Genomic DNA, 19,175 nt, shown 5'->3' with positions numbered 1-19,175 from the left:
AACAACAACAACAACATACCAGAGAGGGCTGGCTACTGAAGACACTGGGAAACTGGAGGAGACAGGAAACGGTGCTTCCAGGAAGAGGGCGTGGAGGACCAGCTGTGCAGTGAGCTGTGGATGGACTGGACACGTCAGCCCCAGACATGCAATCTGAGCAGATTTCCTCACTGTGGGCTCATGGGCGCTGCGGACGCAGGGCTCCACGTCACTCCAGCCTGTCCCTCAGAAGTGGCAGGAGGTGTCCAGCAGGGACTGGTGAGGACGTGTACCAAGCAGCTCAACACGTAGAGATCACATAAAGGTGAGGGGAGAAGGGGGACTGGGAGACCAGACTGACCGATGGAGGAAAACAAGCATCTCCTCCCGAGGAAGTTACAGTGTCTGAAAACCCACGGGAGGGTCTGTGCGAGTTGGTTCTGACTCGACAGCACACAGCAGACTAACTGAAGGGAGCCCTGATGACGCAGTCGGTAGGGAGCTATGCCAGTAACCCGAAGGCTGAGCTTCTCTAGAGGTTCGAATCCACCAGCAGCTCCACGGGAGAAAAACGGGCGATGATCACGTTCTGCACTAGTTTCAGCCTCTGAAACCCACCCGAGGGTGAGCTATGAGTGGGGTTTTGAGTAGAGTTTGAGACTCACTAGTTTGGCCTGTTAACATGATACGTCGTGGACGTATCAAAAAGTTTGCACTGAAATAGCGTACTGTTATTTAGAATAAAATAACTTTCAAAGGTGGGGCTTGTGTAAGGCAGAAATCTGTCAGAAAAAAACTCATATATCTTCCACTGAAAGAGAAAAGAGAAAAGCACCAAGACCTCACACTGGCTGGTAGGGAACTTGGGGTTTGTTTTTTTTTATTGTATTTTTTTTATGTGTGTACCATCAAATCGGATCTGTTAAAGGAGGAGATTGTCCCTCCTTCTTCAGCAAAGCATCTGGTGGATTTGAACCACGCACCTCTGGGATTGCAGTGCAGTTTCTTGCCAGTAGACCACCAGAGCTTGCCTACTGTATTATTTTTTACGTGTACCATCAAATCAGATCTGACTGGTACAGGAGGAGGTTGCCCCCTCCTTCTCCAGCAGAGCATCTGGTGGATTTGAACCGCGTACCTCTGGGATTGTGGGTAGGGAACTTGTGAGGCCAGAAAAAAACACGGCAGCTCAGCTGAGCTACATGGTACAAGTCACCAAGCAATGGTTCCAATATAGGAAAAACTCAAAGTCAGGTGGTGGTGGTTGCTAGGTGCTGTTGCGGTTAGGTATAACTCCTAGTGATCTGAGAAACAAATAACAATTTGGTTGGGACCCAGAACATGTTAAAGGAAAACCATAATGCACAAAGACGGAATTCATTAAGATTTCTCTTAATGTTGCTATGTGCCGTTGAGTCGCCTGCGACTCATAGTGACTCTGTGTACAACAGCCCTAAACCCTGCTCTATCCCTTGCCAATCTGATTGTCTCTGACACACCTACCTCCATTGCCCCAGTAACTGAAACAATCCCTCTTATCGAGGGTCTTTCTTTCTTGTGCTGTCCCTCCACCCTCCCAAGCATGATGTCCCTCTCCAAGGACTGGTCCTGCTGTCATAGACCTCTCCAAAGTACTGAAAAGCAGTGATGCTAGTCTAGAGACTAAGGTGCGTCTGATGCAGGCCATGGTCTTTGCAATCACTTGCTATATGTCAGAAAGCTGGATAATGACTAGGGATGATAGGAGAATTGATGTCTTTGGAGAAGAGTATTGAGAGTACCATGGACTGCTAGGAAAACAAACAGCTTCATCCTGGAGAGGGTGAAACCAGGCTGCTCCTTGGAGGCAAGGATTCTGAAGCTTCGACTGACATACTTTGGACATGTTGTAAGGAGGGACCAGTCCTTCCCTTAATGAGTATATACAATTACTCTGAATTACAAAGATAAAATACATCCATGTCTCCACAAATCACCACATGGTGACAAGAGTCTACACATCACTCCAGGAAGAGGAGTGAGGGTCGCCCAGAATTGACTGAGAAACTGCCTTTGGGCCATTTCTTTTGCAAAGAAAGCCATCCTCTGAATTTCTGAAGTACCATACAACATGGATCAACCTGGAACAAATTACGCTGTGTGACAAAATTCAGTCACTGAAGGACAAGAGTATTGGACCAATGACAGAAAAAGCTAAGGAAAGGATCCCACAGAGAATCTATCTTGAAGGGATGACAAAGAAGGGAGGGTGAGGGGAGCAAAAAAACAGACAAGTTGGGTGAAAGGAAAGGCAAGAGGAAACAGGGCTTTAATGACACACTTTAAGTAGTTCATCAGTTGTAATTAATGTTATAAGACGAAATGTCGATGAATGATTGAAAATTCAGTTAAGACTTGTAAACTTAGATATAAAATTTAAGAACATCAACAACAACAACAAAAAGTTTAAAAAGAGCATGGTAATGGATTTAGGGCTGGTTCTTTTTTGTGGTTCTTTCATACAGTCCCCATGTGAAGCCGAGAACCATCGCTCAGCCCCATTACCAGTGCCAAGAGCACTGCCAGGGGCTGCAGACTGAGGAAAAGAAAAATAAAAGCTATCTTGTGAGCTAATGAGTGGCAAAATGTTGAAATCTTGTATCTTTTTTTATAATTGAGATTTTAATGAAAGTTTATAGAGAACTTGGATTTCCTTTCATTCATTGTTGCACCTTTTTCCTCCCTGCCCACCACCTCCCCCAGTTCACTTTTTATTTGAAAAAATAGTCTTTCATTGTTGTACAATTTCCCCCACCCCCAGTCTACTTTACTCTGCAGCTCTTTTTTCTGGGCTGCTGTCATCCATTCATTTCTCTTTATATACAAGAGTTCTGCAATTCTCATCTTCATAACTTACACAGATTGCAAGCGAATATATCAGAGCTACACATCATGCTTGGAAAAGGTGGAGGGGCAGCGAATGAGATGAAGACCCTTAGCGAGAAGGACTAACAGTAACTCCATCCATGGGCTTGAAGGCATCAGAGATAGTGAGAATGGCGCAGAACAGGGCAGGGCCACAATGAGTGGTGGCACCTAACTAACCACATCATCATCCCAATCTCTGCCCCCTCTGCCCTCACCCACCAGCAGCTTGGTCCCTTTCTTCCCTCTCTTTAATCCCCCAGCCGCCCTTTGTGTATTATTAAAGGACACCCAGTGCCTCTATCAGCCTCGATGTCAGCCCTTCCACGCGCTCTGTCCACAATGCCTGCCTTTTGGTAGCTCCGGACCCAATGACTTTGCTCACCCTCACTCATGAAAGATCCTTCCTCCCTCTCTACCTTCCCACTCACTGGCTGTCTCTTTGGAAGCCCCTCTCCCTCCTTCTACCCTACGGTCCGTTTCCGCTGCCCCTCAGTCTTTTCTCGACGCAGGATTTCTACTTCTCTTGCTGCTGTTCTCTCCCGACATCCCCCTCGGCCCCAACACACACACACACACACACACACACCACAGGAACAGAGTGAAATGCCTGCTGCCCCCAAAATACACATTTTCCAAGGGTGGGTGGGTCCAGGATAGATGCACACAGCACAGAGGCGGGCACTCTCTCCCACAGCAGGAAAGAGAGGAAGCAGAAGGTGAGGGCAGAGAGATGGGTGGAAATTCAGATCCTGCTCAGAACTTTATAAGGATGGGGCCTCAGGAGAGGAGGTGACGTCCTCAAAGTCCTGAACCAAAGGAGAGAGGCTGGGGCCACAGGAAGGGGCGGTGTTTCAGGGTCAGGGAGGAGGGCAGGTCCAAGTCCTGGTAGAAGAGGGGGGCTGTCTCAGAATCCAGGGTCCCAGGAGGGATGCGGGTCTCAAAGAGCCCTGGAACAGGGAGAGAACAGGGTCGAGAAGGGTGGGTGGGGCTGCCTCTTGGTCCAGTAGGACGGAGAGATCTGGGACTCAGAAGAGTGTGACCAGGGAGAGGACAGAATGTTGGGGGAGAGGGGGAACTTTCTAGGGTCGTCACGTGTCTAAGTTCGGGACCAGAAAGGAGTCGGGGGTCCCAGGAGAAATGGGATGGGGGTGGGTGTTTCTCAGAGTCCAGAAACAAGAATACAGGGGTTGTGTGTGTCTGAGTCCATGTCCAGGGAGAGAATGGGGTCTTAGGAGAGAGGGAGGGTCTCAGGACATGGCATCGGGGAGAGGACGGGCGCCCCGCTGTCCTCTTGGGGCGACACTGGGAGGGGGGAGGGGCGGGGGTGTCCCCAGAGACCCCGCGTGAGAACTTCACCACGTGCGAGGTGGATGTAGGGGGTGAGGGATGGGTCTCAAGGTCCAAATGGACGTGGTGAGTGGCATCGACAAGGCCCGAGGGCAGAAACCCCAAGGGGATGGGAGGACCCGCTAACAGCGCGATGTATACAAAACGGCCTCGGGGCGAGCGGGGTCGCACGTCCCAAGGCCGCACGGGGATGGGAAGGGCGGGCGCGGGGGACTCAGTAATGTCCAGTGCGACGCTGGACCCTCAAGCGGACGACTGGGAGGACTGCGATCGCCAGGTGCAGATCGAAACCACAAAGTCGGAGATCGGCTCACCTGCTGGGACCCTCTCTCTCGCTCTCCAGCGATACGCTTCCGCGTCTGGAAGCAACTGCGCATGCGCATGCGCCCGCGCGGACGTGACGTGAGCACGCAGGGGGCGTGGCATGGGCGGAGCCAGACGGCTGGAACCAAAACAAAGGACGGCTGCCAATCAACGCAGGAGTCCCGGGCACGCCCACGTGGTGCGAGAACCCGTGTGGAACCGGTATTTTTTGGGGGGTTATTTCTTCAACAACTTTAGGCTGCTTGGTTCCACGGTCAACACTCTTGGCACCAGCAGCCAGGAAATAAAAAAACGTATTGCGATGGGAAAGTCTGCTGTTAGGGACTTCGCCAGGATACTGAAGAGCAATGGTGTCACTCTGGAGACTAAGGTGCGTCTGATACAGGCTATGGTCTTTGCAATCACTTATTATGCATCAGAGTGCTGGACAATGACTAAGGAGGATAGAAGGAGAACTGACGCCTTTGAGCTGTGGTGCTAGAGAAGAGTATTGAGGGGACCATGGACTGCCAAGAAATCAAACAGATTCAGCCTAGAGAGGGTTAAACCAGGCTGCTCCTTGGAGGCAAGGATTCTGGGGCTTCGTCTGATATACTTTGGACATGCTGTAAGGAGGGTCAGGTCCTTGGAGAGGGACATGATGCCTGGGAGGGTGAAGGGACAGCGTAAGAAGGAAAAGACCCTCTATGAGGTGGATTGATTCAGTGACTGGGTAATCAGGATGGGTGTGTCAGAGGCAGTGCGATTGGCACAGGATAGAGCACGGTTTGGGGCTGTTGTACATAGGGTCGCTATGAGTCCCAAGCGACTCAATGGCACATAACAACAACATTTCTTCAAGGGGCAGATCATCAGCCCTCTCTTCCCAGATTTGGAAACCTTTGCATCCTTATGATGCCCTGGTACTTATGGAAGATGAATGATAAACTTAGTGACCTTGAGATGAACTTTGGGGATGGTTGATTTTGCTGAAGTCTTTAAAATATCATTTCAAGAAAAGTGCACTTAATCCAACTTGATGAAACCCTCCATGGACTGAGGGAAACATGTTGTTGATGATTATCATCAAGTCAAGCACGACTTATAGCGACTCTATGAACAAAAGACATAATGCCTTTCCATAACTGTCATCATTTTACCAAGTTCATAGATTTTCCAGAGGCATGTGGTTTAGGAAGTGGAGGCCACTCCTGCTTTCAAACCTGTTTTACAACTGGGAGCTCCACCAAACACTGTCCACATTGGGAAACCGTTCTGGTATCTGATACCCCAGTGGCACAAGGTTCAGCATCACAGCAAACCCAGGTTACATCATACAGCACATTGACAAAGAGTGATGTGCAAAGTGGAAGAGTTTTCCTCCAGATATATGGTTTCACTTAGCAGATTACAAACACTTCATTTTTTGTTACTTACGGGATCATCTTATGACTTTGTACCATTTTGTACTGAACTTTCTTCTGTGAAGCAAGAGTGATTCCCCAAATGCTCTTCAGGAATCATAGGAACAGAAGAAGCTACCCTATCATGGAAGGTCAGAATCTTAAACTACCTTTGGGTGGGTTTTGCATTATCTTGAGATGGATTATCCTGATGTTTAAGTGTCTTTATAAACTTGACCTACCTACAGGTTTAATGGATATATCACATTCAATTCAATGTAATTCAAATCCTAGTCCATCAGCAATGGTTCTATGGAGCTTTCTTTCAGTGTTCTAGGGAACATATCCAGCTGGGTCCATTTACCTTTGAGCTTCTGTTTGTTTCCCATTCTTCGATGGTAAACTTGCTTTCCTTAATATGAAAGAATTCCATTGAAGCACTCTGTGGAAAGCTGGTCTTCATTATATCAAGTCCAACTTGTCGCTCTGGTTCAGAAGCAAGTATCACATAGTCCTGCAAGTATCACATAGTCCCCTTGATAAGAAAAGTTGAAGTAGGGACAAAGATTCAAGGAGTCCTTTGCAAGAAATGACTTTCCTTTCCCACTACTTTGCAAGTGAATATTATTAGTCCAAGGGATATTCAATTTCTCTGCAGCCACTTTCCTTATCTTTAGATGACCTGCCATGGCTGCCTTAGTGTCCTGGGCAAAGACAAACTGGCCAGTGCACTCCTTCTCCTTGGGCTGGGTCAATCATACCACCAAAAGCCGCTCAGCTCCACTGGCAGCCAAGGGCCACAGTAAAAGGCCCAGGACATGCCTTCCATTGCTGGCCCCAAATGAAAGTGCTTGGCAGAGTAAACTATACCCTGAAACAGTATATTTAAAACAGTACTTTTCTTAGTCATCTGTAAACTCTATCACAAGTTGTCTGTTACTAGTAACTGCATGTAGACTGTTCTTTTGAATGTAAAAACCCTGTAGTTTTGAACTAGCAATAGTATTATGCTAAGGAGATTAATACCTAACTGAAGTATAAATACTAATAACCATCCTTAGAGGAGGAGGCAGTTCTTGAGAGGATTCTCTCTGCTCTCCCAGATCGGCAATAAAGTGCTCTGGATACTGCAATCCATTTGTCCTATCGGTGAGTACAGAAAGAATCCCTTGTGTTCACCAACATTAACTAAAATCAAGAAAGGAGTGCGTTAGGGATGTATCCTTTCTCCACATCTTTATGTGGGAACAGATCACTCTGGAGCCTGGACTTTATGTAAGAATGTGGCATCCAGATTAGATGACTCATCAACAACCTGTTATGCAAGTAACACAACTTTATATGCTGAAACTGAGGACTTGACATGTCTGCTGTAGGTGGCCAAGGACTGTAGTCTTAATAAGGATTGTATCTCAACATTGAAAAACAAAGATTCTCACCACCAGACCCATTGGCTGCATCATGATAGACAGAGGAGAGACTGAGGTTGTTAACAATTTCATCTCGCTACGATGCACAACCAATACTCTTGGCATCAGCAGTCAGGAAATCCAAACAGGAGTTACTTCAGGGAACACCACTATCAGGAATCTCTCCAGAATGCTAAAGGGCAACGATGTCAGTCTAGAAGCCATGTCTTCTCAGTTGCTCCCTATTAATCTTAAAGCTGGACAGAGAGTGACTGAAGAATTGATGGCTTTGAGCTGTGCTGGTAGAATTCAACTCTGTGCCTCTGCGTTGCAGCACTTCTTACCACCAGAACTCCCTGCTTTATGATTAGACTGACATTGTAATTACTGTCTTCCGAGAATATCACACCATCGAATGAGTCCTTCTCGGAGAATACTGTAACACACAGATCAGTCCGGCCACACTGCTGCTGTTATTGATGGTGTTTACTGCGGTGCTTCTAGACAACTTCATTGCTAACGTCGCACTTTATTAATAAGTATCTTGTGAACATTAACGTCAAGGTTTTATACATATCTCGTTATCATCAAAGCTTTCTCATTATTTTGCCAACGGGGGAGCTTTTAGTTTCATCATTTCTTATGCAAGTTTGATTTCTTTTTTTTTTTTTCTTGCAAGTTTGATTTCTATCACAGTGAAGAACTTGACCGCTAATCCATTATCTGTAGATCCATCAATATTATGGATTCATATTTAAATATAGAACTGGTATGTTTAATGATTTTGATACTAGTTTACTGGATTTGACCAAGAAAATTAGGACCTCACCCACACAGTAAAAGAAAATTCATACTTTCAAACAGGGTATTTATACATACAGAAATTAAGAATTCTATTATTTTCTTTTAGGGGAGACACACTTCAACCCATAGGAACTATCACAAGAAATTAAGAACACCTCTAATAGTTTCACGGAGATGCAATAGACTTTCAAATTTACCAGACTGACTGATGCTGGAGAAGAGTCTTGAACTTACTATGGACCGCCAAGAAAACAAATAGGTCTGGCTTGAAGAGGGTGAAACCAAGTCTCTCCTTGGAGGCTAGGACTTTGAAGCTCTGCCTCACTTACTTTGGGCACATGGCCAGGAGAGATCAGTCCTTGGAGAAGGACATCATGCTCGGAAGGGTCAATGGACAGTGCAGAAGAGGAAGACCCTGGATGTGATGGAATGATACCGTAACTGGGACAATAGGGGTTGGTGTGTCAGGATTAGTGAGACTGGCTCAGGACAGGGAAGGGTTCAGAGCTCCTGTACATAGGGTTGTTATGCATCACAGATGACTCAATGACACATAACAACAACATTCTATGACAGGTTTGGAAGCAGGAGCGGCATCCACTTCCTAAACAACATGTCTCTGGAAACTATGATAATCGTAGAGGGGCTTCCTCTGCCCGCCCAGAGTATTTGTCTATATTGTAGGAAGCAAAAAGTCTTAAATTTTTTTAATGACAGATCATATAAAATTCTTATAGGGATTGAGAATGCTAGTATCTGAATTGTGTATATCCATCATATGTAGAAAGTGTACCTGTTTTTCTTATGTGCCACTGAGTTGCCTTCAACTCATAGCAACCCTATGTATACTAGCTCTCAAACCTGCCGTATCCCATCATCTCCCGTCACTGAGTAAATCCATTTCCTACATTCATACTTCTCACGTTCCAGGTTCCAATCAGTAGTGTCTTTCTGTGACTGTTTCTCCTTTGTGATTCTCAGCAAGGTCCTGCCTCTGAGGCTGTATCTGCTAGTGTAATCTAAATGTGCTCTACTGTACATACGGTTTTCTGGGGACTGTTATTTTGGGAGTGGATGGCCAAACCTTTTCTAGAAAAGTATACTCTAAAAAGTGTATGTTGGTGGATGGCCAAGCCTTCCCTACGAAGTGTTCCTGGTAAATGTACCTAGAGAGGTGGAAATATATCTTGCAAACAAAAGTCAACAAGGAATAAAAACAGAATGATACGCTAAGAGCCAAAGGGCTTCGAGGTAGCCAGGTACCAGATGGGAGGGCCTGAAGGCCAGAGTTTAGGTAGATATCTTATTTGTTGTGCACCACTGAGTCGGAAGTGACTCTTAAGCTGCCCCTCCGGGGGTTTTTCAAAAGCAGCAAATTGCCCAGGAGATTGTGACGGAGGGACAGATGTGCCTGCTTGTTTTTGCACACTCTAGTTTGCACTGGAGGGATAGGTTCTTAACGTCAAGAGAAATCCTCCACACTCTGCCTACACTCTTCCTGACTCTGAATCGGAGTTATTCTATCCCATCCATCATGTTGTTATACGCCATTGAGTCTGAACCAACTTCCAGAAGCTGTAAATTACATGGGAGGAGACTACCCACCTTTCTCCTCTGGGGGATTTGAACCGCATGCCTTTGGGTTGGCGGGGTTAACTCTTTACCATGAAGCCACCAGAGGCAACGCCTTCCACCCGAAACGTAAGTGAAGTTCAGAAACCTGTGACTCTGCAGCAAACTGGTGAAGGCAAATGAAGAGGCTGATTTTGCTGCAGGGAGCTGGACCGGCCAGGGTCAAGTGAAGGACTGGTATGGTATCTTGGGAGAATGGGGACACCCGGGATATATCTGACTTCGGCCTGATCAGGTTTGCGCTGCTTCTTACCTTTGAAGTCATTCTTACTGCAAGTCCAGGTAGGAAAGTCATAAAAAGTCAAGAATCATTTTACGAAACCTCAACTAATTGAAACAAGTTTATTAATGAAAGTATTTCCACACATGTCTTTGCTCTTAACAAACATCATCTCAAGAGACTGAACACAACTCAACCTTCAATATACTGTAGAAAAGAAGATCTCAGCTTGGTGAGTCTTTGAAGACTTCATTTGTTACTCCCTAGAATGCTGATGGAAGCCCATCTTTCAATTGATAATCGATTTTCATTAGCCACTAGGAGCTGTAAACCTCAGCTTCTATGTTGCTGAGACAGGGTTAGAGCCAGTTACCTGCTGAGGTAGTAATCACTCCCGATGATGTGCTCTCTAATATAATCAACATGTCATTTGTAAGACGGTTAGAGTGGGATGTTAACACCTCTCACCAGGGCATATCCCCGATGAGTTAACGCAGAACAGACTCAACTGACCCCTTGGTGGGTTTCAAAATCAAGAGCCAGGAGAGAAGTGTGTGTCCTTTGGTCCCTGAGTGGTGGACCCCCTAGATCCTGGAGGGGAAAAAATGATGTTAAGACACACGGAGAACTCCAAAGGATGCCAAGGCTCGTGGATGCTGCAAGGACGCTGGCCCTTCCTTCAGAACCGGCAAAGAAAAAGCAAGCTTTCCTCGAGCGCTGTTACCAAGAAAACGGACTTCTAAACCTTGAGAAAATACATTTCTTTTTGTTAACGGCACACACTCATGCCATTTCTGTTAAAGCACTATGTGCTAACACTTGGTACGTGTTCAGCATCAGTTCTACTTAGTGAGTTTTGAACTCCAGGCCGATGGTCTGACTGAAATCTCCAGCGTACATCTGACTGTGTTCCCAAAGGATCGAGGGACTGTAGAAAGCACCGCCGTAGTCATCACTCTTGGAAGGCTTCTTTCTGCTGTGAATTCGCTGATGCTTCAAGAGACCTGCTTTTCTGATAAACGCCTTGCCGCATTCCTTGCACACGTAGGGTTTCTCTCCGCTGTGAATCTGCCGGTGCTCCAGAAGCCCCGAGCGTCGGGCAAAGGCCTTGCCGCAGTCGGCGCACTTGTGGGGTCTCTCCCCACTGTGAATCCGCTCGTGCTCCACAAGTTTTAGTCTTTCGGAAAAAGCCTTGCCGCACTTGGTACACTTGTAAGCGCTCTCTCCGGTGTGGATGATCTTGTGTTTCCTGAAGACCGAGCGGCTGCTGAACGTCTTGCCGCATTCGCCGCAGGTGTAAGGCTTCTCCTTGCTGTGAATTCGCTCATGTTCCACGAGGCCCGATTTCTGGGTAAAGCCCTTACCACACTCGGCGCACTTGAAAGGTCTTTCTCCGGAATGACACTTCTGATGAGTGCGAAGGTTGGCGGGGTGACTGAAGCTCTTGTCACAGACGTCGCAGTGGTAGGGTTTCTCCGGGGTGTGGATTCTCTGATGCCGAGTGAGATTCGAGCCCCACTTGAAGGACTTGCCACACTCCTCGCACCTGTACTTGCCCTCGCCCGTGTGCGTTTTCTTGTGATTCCAGAGGATTGATGGGGTGCTGAAGGCCCTTCCACACTCGCTGCATTTGTAAGGTCTCTCCCCACTGTGAATCTGGAGGTGCTTGACGAGACCCGACTTTCGGGTGAAGGCCTTCCCGCACTCGGAGCATCTGTACGGCTTCTCGCCGCTGTGCACTCGCTGGTGCTCCACGAGCGTGGACCTTCCAGAGAAGGCCTTGCCACACTGGGCACACTGGTGGGGCTTCTCTCGCGTATGGATCGTGCGGTGGCTTTTGAGGGTGGAGCGCTGACTGAACACCTTCCCACACACGTCACATTCGTAAGGTTTCTCCCCGGTGTGGATGCGCTGGTGCTTCGTGAAGTTTGAACTCCAGTTAAAGGTTTTGCCACACTCGTTGCATTTGTAAGACTTTTCGCTGTGGTGGGCTTCCTGCTGCTGTAGGAACAAGGAAGGGTGCATGAAGACTTCTCTGCATTTGTTGGAAAGGAGGCTTTGGAAGTTAGGAGGGATACCTGGGAGAGAGGCCACTGAAGACCCAGTGACGGCAGGCGTGTCCACGCGACGGCTCTCTCCAGTGGGACACGCCTGCAGTTCAGCCACGCGGGACTCAAGTCTTAATTCAAGTGCATTTTGAAAACACGTCACAAACTCGTTTCTTGCATCACTTTTAACAAGCTGGTCTTCCCCACCAGCGACCACGCTGCTGGAAAGCACAGTCCTTGCGCTGTTTCTTCCGTCTTCCCCCGTGGGGAACTGGTGCACCTTTTCCCTGACGTGCGTGAGGTGAGACTCGCTGGTGCCCGGTCTCTTCACCATCACTCTCTGGAATAACTCTTCTTGGTCGATGATCGCGTTGGCTGCTAAGTTCTTGATTACACATGTAGAAAAGACATCTAAAAATACAAAGCATCATAAACTGCCTATTAACAACAGCTGGAAAATAATATCCTAAAATATAATGTTAAGCTACCATCAATACACAAAATTTTTACTAATTCTGTACTATTAGTCTTCAAACATTTAAGAACACATATTAATAGGATTCCACAACAAAGAACAGAGGATTACATATAACCCATACTGTTTTTCTGGAACTTGAGTGTGCTTTCTCTGGTGCAATGTATGTTATAACAGGAGAGCTATGCCATCCTATTTCAAATATTAGCAGGGTTACCCAAGGCTGAATGCATTCCGCGTAACACTGGAACCAGGACAGAGGGGGGAGAAGGGCCTGGGCATCTATTTCTAAATATTATGTCAAAATCTTACAACAGTCAGAGGTGAGAGCAGAAAGAGCGGCTCTGGATTACAGAGCACTCTAACCCACGACTAGTGACCTGACTTCCAGAGCAGGGCAGACTGCTCCACGATCTCCACTCGCCTGTGTCAACATACAGCCGACCCGCCAGCGGGTTTTGCGAGGCTACTCGCTGTATGATTATCCGGGAGGCTGGGCTCTATGAGGAGAATTGTGGCATCAGGATTGGTGGAAGATCGATTAACAATCTGCGTTATGCAGATGACACAACCTTGCTTCCTGAAACTGAGGAGGACCTGAAGCACTTGCTGCGGAGGGTCAAGGACTGCAGCCTTCAGTATGGACTGAGGCTCAATGTCAAGAAGACAAAGATTCTCACCACTGGACCAATTGGCAGCATCAGGATGGATGGCAAAGAGATTGAGAGTGTTCACAGCTTCAGTTTGCTCGGCTCCACAGTCAACACTCTTGGCACCAGCAGTCAGGAAATCAAAAAGCGTATGGCGATGGGAAAGTCTGCGGTTAGGGACCTCTCTAAAGTACTCAGGAGCAACAGTGTCTCTCTGGAGACTAAGGTGCGCCTGATACAGGCCACCGTCTTTGCAATCACTTGTTATGCATCGGAGAGTTGGACAGTGACTAGGGAGGACAGAAGGAGAGTGGATGCTTTTGAGCTGTGGTGCTGGAGAAGGGTACTGAATGTACCATGGACTGCCAGGAAAACAAACAGATTCATCTTGGAGAGGATTAAACCAAGCTACTCCTTGGAGGCAAGGATTCTGGGGCTTCGTCTGACATACTTTGGACATGTTGCCAGGAGGGACAGGTCCTTGGAGAGGGACATCATGCTTGGGAGGGTGGAGGGACAGTGCAGGAGAAGAAGACCCTCTATGAGATGGATTGATTCGGTGACTGGGGTAATCGGGATGGGTGTGTCAGAAGCAGTGCGGTTGGCGCAGGATAGAGCAGGGTTTAGGGCTGTTGTGCATAGGGTCGCTATGAGTCGCAAACAACTCAATGGCACATAACAACAACAACAACTCACTGTATGAGAGGTGACCATCCACCTTTCTTGCAAGGAGCTGCTGGTGGATGCCAACGGCCAAGGCACCACTTCAGGTTAGAGGCATGAGCCCCTCTTCCTTCTCCTGAGACCTGTCTGGTGGGTTTTAACCATGGACCCTTTGGTTAGGAGCCAATTCCCTAACTCACGGTGTCATCAGGACTCCCTGGAGGTGGCTGTTGCTGTCGAGTCGAGCACGACTCATAGCGACCCCATGAACAAAAGACCTGACGTCTTTCATGACTATCGTTTCTCAAAAGTTCATAGTTTCCAGAGGCATGTTGTTTAAGAAGTGAATGCCACTCTTGCTTCCAAACCTGTCTTAAACTGGGAGCGCCACCAAACACTGTGCCCCATGGGTAACTGTGATGGCATTTGACACACCAATGGCACAAGGTTCAACATCACAGCAACCCCAGGTTAACCCTAAGTACAATATATTGACAGAAGAGTGCTGTACCACTTAGAAGAATATTCATCCAAAATATAACAATTGTTGTTTGTTGTTGTTATGTGCAGTCGAGTCATTTGCGACTCATAGCGACCCTATGTACAACAGCCCTAAACCCTGCTCTATCCTGTGCCAATCTCATTCCCTCTGACACACCCATCCTGATTACCCCAGTCACTGAATCAATCCACCTCATAGAGGGCCTTCCCCTCCTGCGCCGTCCCTCCACTCTGCCCAGCGTGATGTCCCTCTCTAAAGACCTGTGTCTCCTTATAACATGTCCAAAGTATGTCAGGCGAAGCCCCAGAATCCTTGCCTCCAAGGAGCAGCCTGGTTTAACCCTCTCTACGATGAATCTGTTTGTTTTCCTGGCAGTCCATGGTACATTCAATATTCTTCTCCAGCACCACAGCTCAAAGGCATCAATTCTCCCTCTATCCTCCCTAGTCATTGTCCAACTCTCTGATGCATTAACAAGTGATTGCAAAAACCATGGTCTGTATCAGGCGCACCTTATTCTCCAGAGAGACACCGTTGCTCTTGAGTACTTTATACAAAGGCCCTCCCTGAGGTTTTGCTGACTCTAAACAAAAGGCTTAAATAAAAAACAACCATTATAGCATGTTGTTGTTGTTGTTATGTGCCACTGAGTCGCCTGCAACCTACAGCAACCCCATGTAGAGCAGGAAATAAAAGTTTCCTTTGATAGCTCAAGAAATAAACATGTGTTTACCCAATGGGAGGAGAACTTCCCCCTAGAATTTATGAAGGCCTAGTTTCTTCTCTTACTTATTGTCATGTCTCGAATGGTGTTCACTAAAAATAATGTGTGGTTAATTTCCAGCCCTGTACCTGTGGACGTAATCCCACTGTGGATATAACAGGGATTTCTGGTATGTTAATGAGGATGTCTTAAGCCAGTAACTCTCTGAAATATAAATGAATATGCCTGTAACATAGAAGAAATCCAGGACACAGAGAAGGGAAAATACACAGTACGTGAAGGATCTCTGTGAGAGACAGAGAACTCCGCCCAGAGCTGAGAGATAAAGCCTTCTCCTTCTGATGCTGCACTGACTCTAAACTGCTGGCAGCCCACATGCGGAGGGAAAGGTATTTCTGCTTGTTAGAGCTACTCGCCAGGGATATTTCTGTTACGGCAGCTTTCAGAAGCTCAGACGCTTTGGATTCCATCTGGACATGGACCAACCTACTTGGGTTACATGTTAGTTTCATTTCCGTCTCCACTGTCTAGGACTCTCTGTCTTCAAAAGAGACATAATATTCATCTCAGAAAAGAGAAGAGGGTTCCTGCTCTTTCAGAAAAAAGGATCATGGTTGGTCAGAGCGTTTATAGAATACAATCCAAGTCATTTGTTCAGCTTAGAAGATCACAGACCTCTCTAGAAGAGTATTTGGAACATCTATTTCACTTATTGCCTCCTTTGAAACACGTAAGGAATGGGTTAAATATGTCCATCTTGGGCTGTCTTCCAAGAACTATGCAATCAAAAGCACAAAAGGAAAGACAGATCCTGGGATGCTCTAACAGTTGGCTGTAAGGGGTAGAGCCAGCAGTGACAGAGCGTGGAGAGTGCACATTACCTGAAGAAAGGGGAAGGTTCGGGTTGGTGATGCTACCTCATTAAACGTCCCATTTCTGAATGAACTTCAGTCTCGACCACCTGTAAATGAAGCTCCAAGGCCATCTAGCAGGGCAAGAGGCTTTGGAGAGACTCACAGGGGAAATGCATGAGGGGAGAGTCACCCTTTTCGGAGGGAAGCTTCACTCACCCAGGGAGACCAGATTGCTGTAGTTCTCCAGCATCACGTCCCAGTACAGAGCCTTCTGAGCGGAGGTCAGCAATTCCCACTCCTCTGGAGAGAACTCTATGACCACATCCCTGAAGGTCAAGGGTTCCTGTAAAGTAAAACAAAACCACCTCATCTTACAACTGGAAGAGTTCTTGTTTTTACACAAGAGAAAAGAGAAAGGCAAGTCAGCTGTTATGAGAGGTAAGACAGATCGACACAATACTGAAGAATTTCTATATCCTAGATTTCGTTTTATTACACTTTTTTTCATAACAGGGTATAAAATCCACTGCATCACTGGGGAATGTCATTTTGTTGAGTAATAAAAGAAAGAAGCAAACAAAAATAATCCCTACAGGGTTGTCTATGTGTTAGGTAAATGCTAGATGCCATGCTCTGTAGCACAGTCACTTCCTCTTGGGCAAATAAAGAATGTTTTACATCTTCAAGATCTCAGATTAGTTAATTCAGCCTATTTTCCTTCACTAAATTAATCAGTCTACTGCAATGGGAAAGTCTGCTGTTACGGACCTCTCCAAAGTACTGAAGAGCAATGGTGTCTCTCTGGAGACTAAGGTGCGCCTGATACAGGCCATGGTCTTTGCTATCACTTGTTATGCATCAGAGAGTTGGCCAATGACTAGGGAGGACAGAAGGAGAATTGATGCCTTTGAGCTGTGGTGCTGGAGAAGAGTATTGAATGTACCACGGACTGCCAAGAAAACAAACAGATTCATCGTAGAGAGGGTTAAACCAGGCTGCTCCTTGGAGGCAAGGATTCTGGGGCTTCGTCTAACATACTTTGGGCGTGTTGTAAGGAGGGACAGGTCCTTGGAGAGGGACATCATGCTTGGGAGGGTGGAGGGACAGCGCAGGAGAGGAAGGCCCTCTATGAGGTGGATTGATTCAGTGACTGGGATAATCGGGATGGGAGTGTCAGAGGCAGTGCAATTGGCACAGGACAGAGCAGGGTTTAGGGCTGTTGTACATAGGGTCGCTGTGAGTCACAAGCGACTTGACAGCACATAACAATAACAACAACAACAACAACAACATACCATTTATTCACAATAAATGAATCAGTTTCATATTTCCAGGATTTCACCCAGAATCGAAATGACCGACGTTCAACCATTCAAAGAGGTTGATAATGACTGCATCTTGCTTGAATTCACAATCAACCGACATCCTTGGCTCCAGTAGCCAGGAATTCAAACGTCATACTGCAGTGGGCAAAGTCTGCTGTCAGAGATGTCTTCAAAGTGCTGAAGAGCAATGAAAACAAAGTGGAAGACCAAGGGGCAACTGATCCAAGCCCTGATGTTTTCAACTGCTTATTACGGAGGCAAAAGGTGGCCAGTGAGTTAGGATAACAGAAGGATCAATGTTCTTGAGTTACGGTGTCGGAGAGGGAGTGCTAAATATCCCATGGGTCGCCAAAAGGACAAATGTACCTTGAAAAAGGTGCAGCCAGGGGAGCTCTGGTGGCCTAGTGGCAAGAAGCTGCACTGCAATCCCAGAGGTCAAGGTTCGAATCCACCAGATGTTCTGCCGGGGAAGGAGGGGCAATCTCCTCCTGTACCAGTCAGATCTGATTTGACGGTACATGCACACAAAATAATAAAAAAAAAAACCAACAAAGGTGCAGCCAGTGTGCTCCTTGGAGGCAACGATAGAGGAACTCTCATCCTCTGGACATGTTGTTACAAAAGGCGAGTCCTTGGGAAAAGGACATCATGCTTCAAAACAATGGAGGGTCAGTAAAGGAGGGGAAGGCCCTCAATGGGATAGACTGTCAGAGTGACTGTGACAGAGGCCTCAAGCCTGTCAGAGATGATATGATGAGGATGACACAGGGTACGGCAGGGCTCAGATCCGGTCATCCACTGTACACAGGGTCGCTATCAATCGCAGCTGACTTGATGGCACTTAACAACAACATTCAACTACAAGACACCCCCCCCCCCCACATCCAAATCTTTACATATAGGGCTTTGGAAAATGCTACCTCGGTCAGTTTGAGCCAGGACATAAAGAATTTATATGTTTGTTCTTCATAGAGTTTAGCTTCATGAGTTATTTGTTCAGACTATGGACTGGACTGAAAAGGCATGGGGAAAAGACACAAGAATTGTTTTTTTTTTAATTAAATTTTATTAATTTTAATGAACATTTACAGAGATTTGGGGTTTTCATTCATTCATTGTTGCACTATTTTCTCTACCCTCCTCCCCAGTTCGTTCTTCTTTTTATTTATAAAAAGTAATTTGTGATTAAGCTCCTTGGAAAGTTTCCTGCCTGCCCCTACACTGTTCTCTGTGATGTGAAAACATCTCTCTTTGCTTGCATCACCACACAGATGATGTGTGGTCTACGTTCCGTTTCCTAAAGTGGAATTATTCTTTCAATAAGACTTTTTATTTTCTTGGTGTTTGTCTAGCGTTTTCACTAGGAAAATCACAGAGCATTGATATTTTGGAACTAAGAATGCAGGTTCACTTGTTCGCCACAGAATGGAGAAATAAGCAGGAAGAATTCGTGTCTAAGTGAGTCTTTCCCCGGTTGAATTTTGAAGCTGTTCTTCCCGATTTAGACAGCTTATGAATGTCAAGTCACTCAACCATTATGTTGGTTCACTGGGAAACCCCTAAACTCACTTTACTGAAAGTCTCCACAGTGCCCACAGGCCATACATGCCCCATCGTCCACTCCAGCCTGGTCTGAAGTCCTCCCCAGCATGCTCCTCGGATGGGAGCCTTTTCACAAATCCCAGGTCACTGCATCACATCCTGGAAAGGAACCCATGTGGAGGTGAGAGAGGATGGAGGGAAGACCCCGGGCGAGTGTGAACGAAGACACCAGACTGGACCCGTTCGAGTCCAAGGGGGTGAGCAGGTTCTCAGTGTATCATTTCAGGAAGGAGAGTAAAGAGCAATCAAGGTGAAATATGACAGTTACCTGAGACGGAATCATCCTCAAGTTCTCTTTCTTCAAATGTCTCTGTCAGGCAAGATCAGT

At 46.7% G+C, this 19,175-nt stretch overlaps 1 protein-coding gene and 1 pseudogene across 1 annotated transcript in view; both read right to left on the bottom strand.

Moving 5' to 3' along the window:
• LOC102844285 (zinc finger protein 845-like) overlaps window positions 1-18,859 on the bottom strand; it is a 46,238-nt gene extending 27,379 nt beyond the window's left edge. Inside the window, exons 1-3 of the mRNA XM_006897383.1 lie at window positions 18,815-18,859; window positions 16,137-16,263; window positions 11,028-12,463 (exon numbers count right to left, since the gene is read on the bottom strand). Of these exons, the coding sequence (XP_006897445.1) occupies window positions 11,028-12,463; window positions 16,137-16,263; window positions 18,815-18,859 (1,608 nt within the window). The remainder of the gene's footprint in view (window positions 1-11,027; window positions 12,464-16,136; window positions 16,264-18,814) is intronic.
• Window positions 6,155-6,849, bottom strand: LOC102846053 (annotated as a pseudogene).
• Window positions 18,860-19,175: the final 316 nt, after the last annotated feature.

Source organism: Elephantulus edwardii, unplaced genomic scaffold (assembly GCF_000299155.1).
Source record: "Elephantulus edwardii isolate Elephantulus edwardi_28Jun2011 unplaced genomic scaffold, EleEdw1.0 scaffold00208, whole genome shotgun sequence".
Taxonomy (NCBI): domain Eukaryota; kingdom Metazoa; phylum Chordata; class Mammalia; order Macroscelidea; family Macroscelididae; genus Elephantulus; species Elephantulus edwardii.
This window is presented reverse-complemented; position numbering and strand designations above follow the sequence as displayed.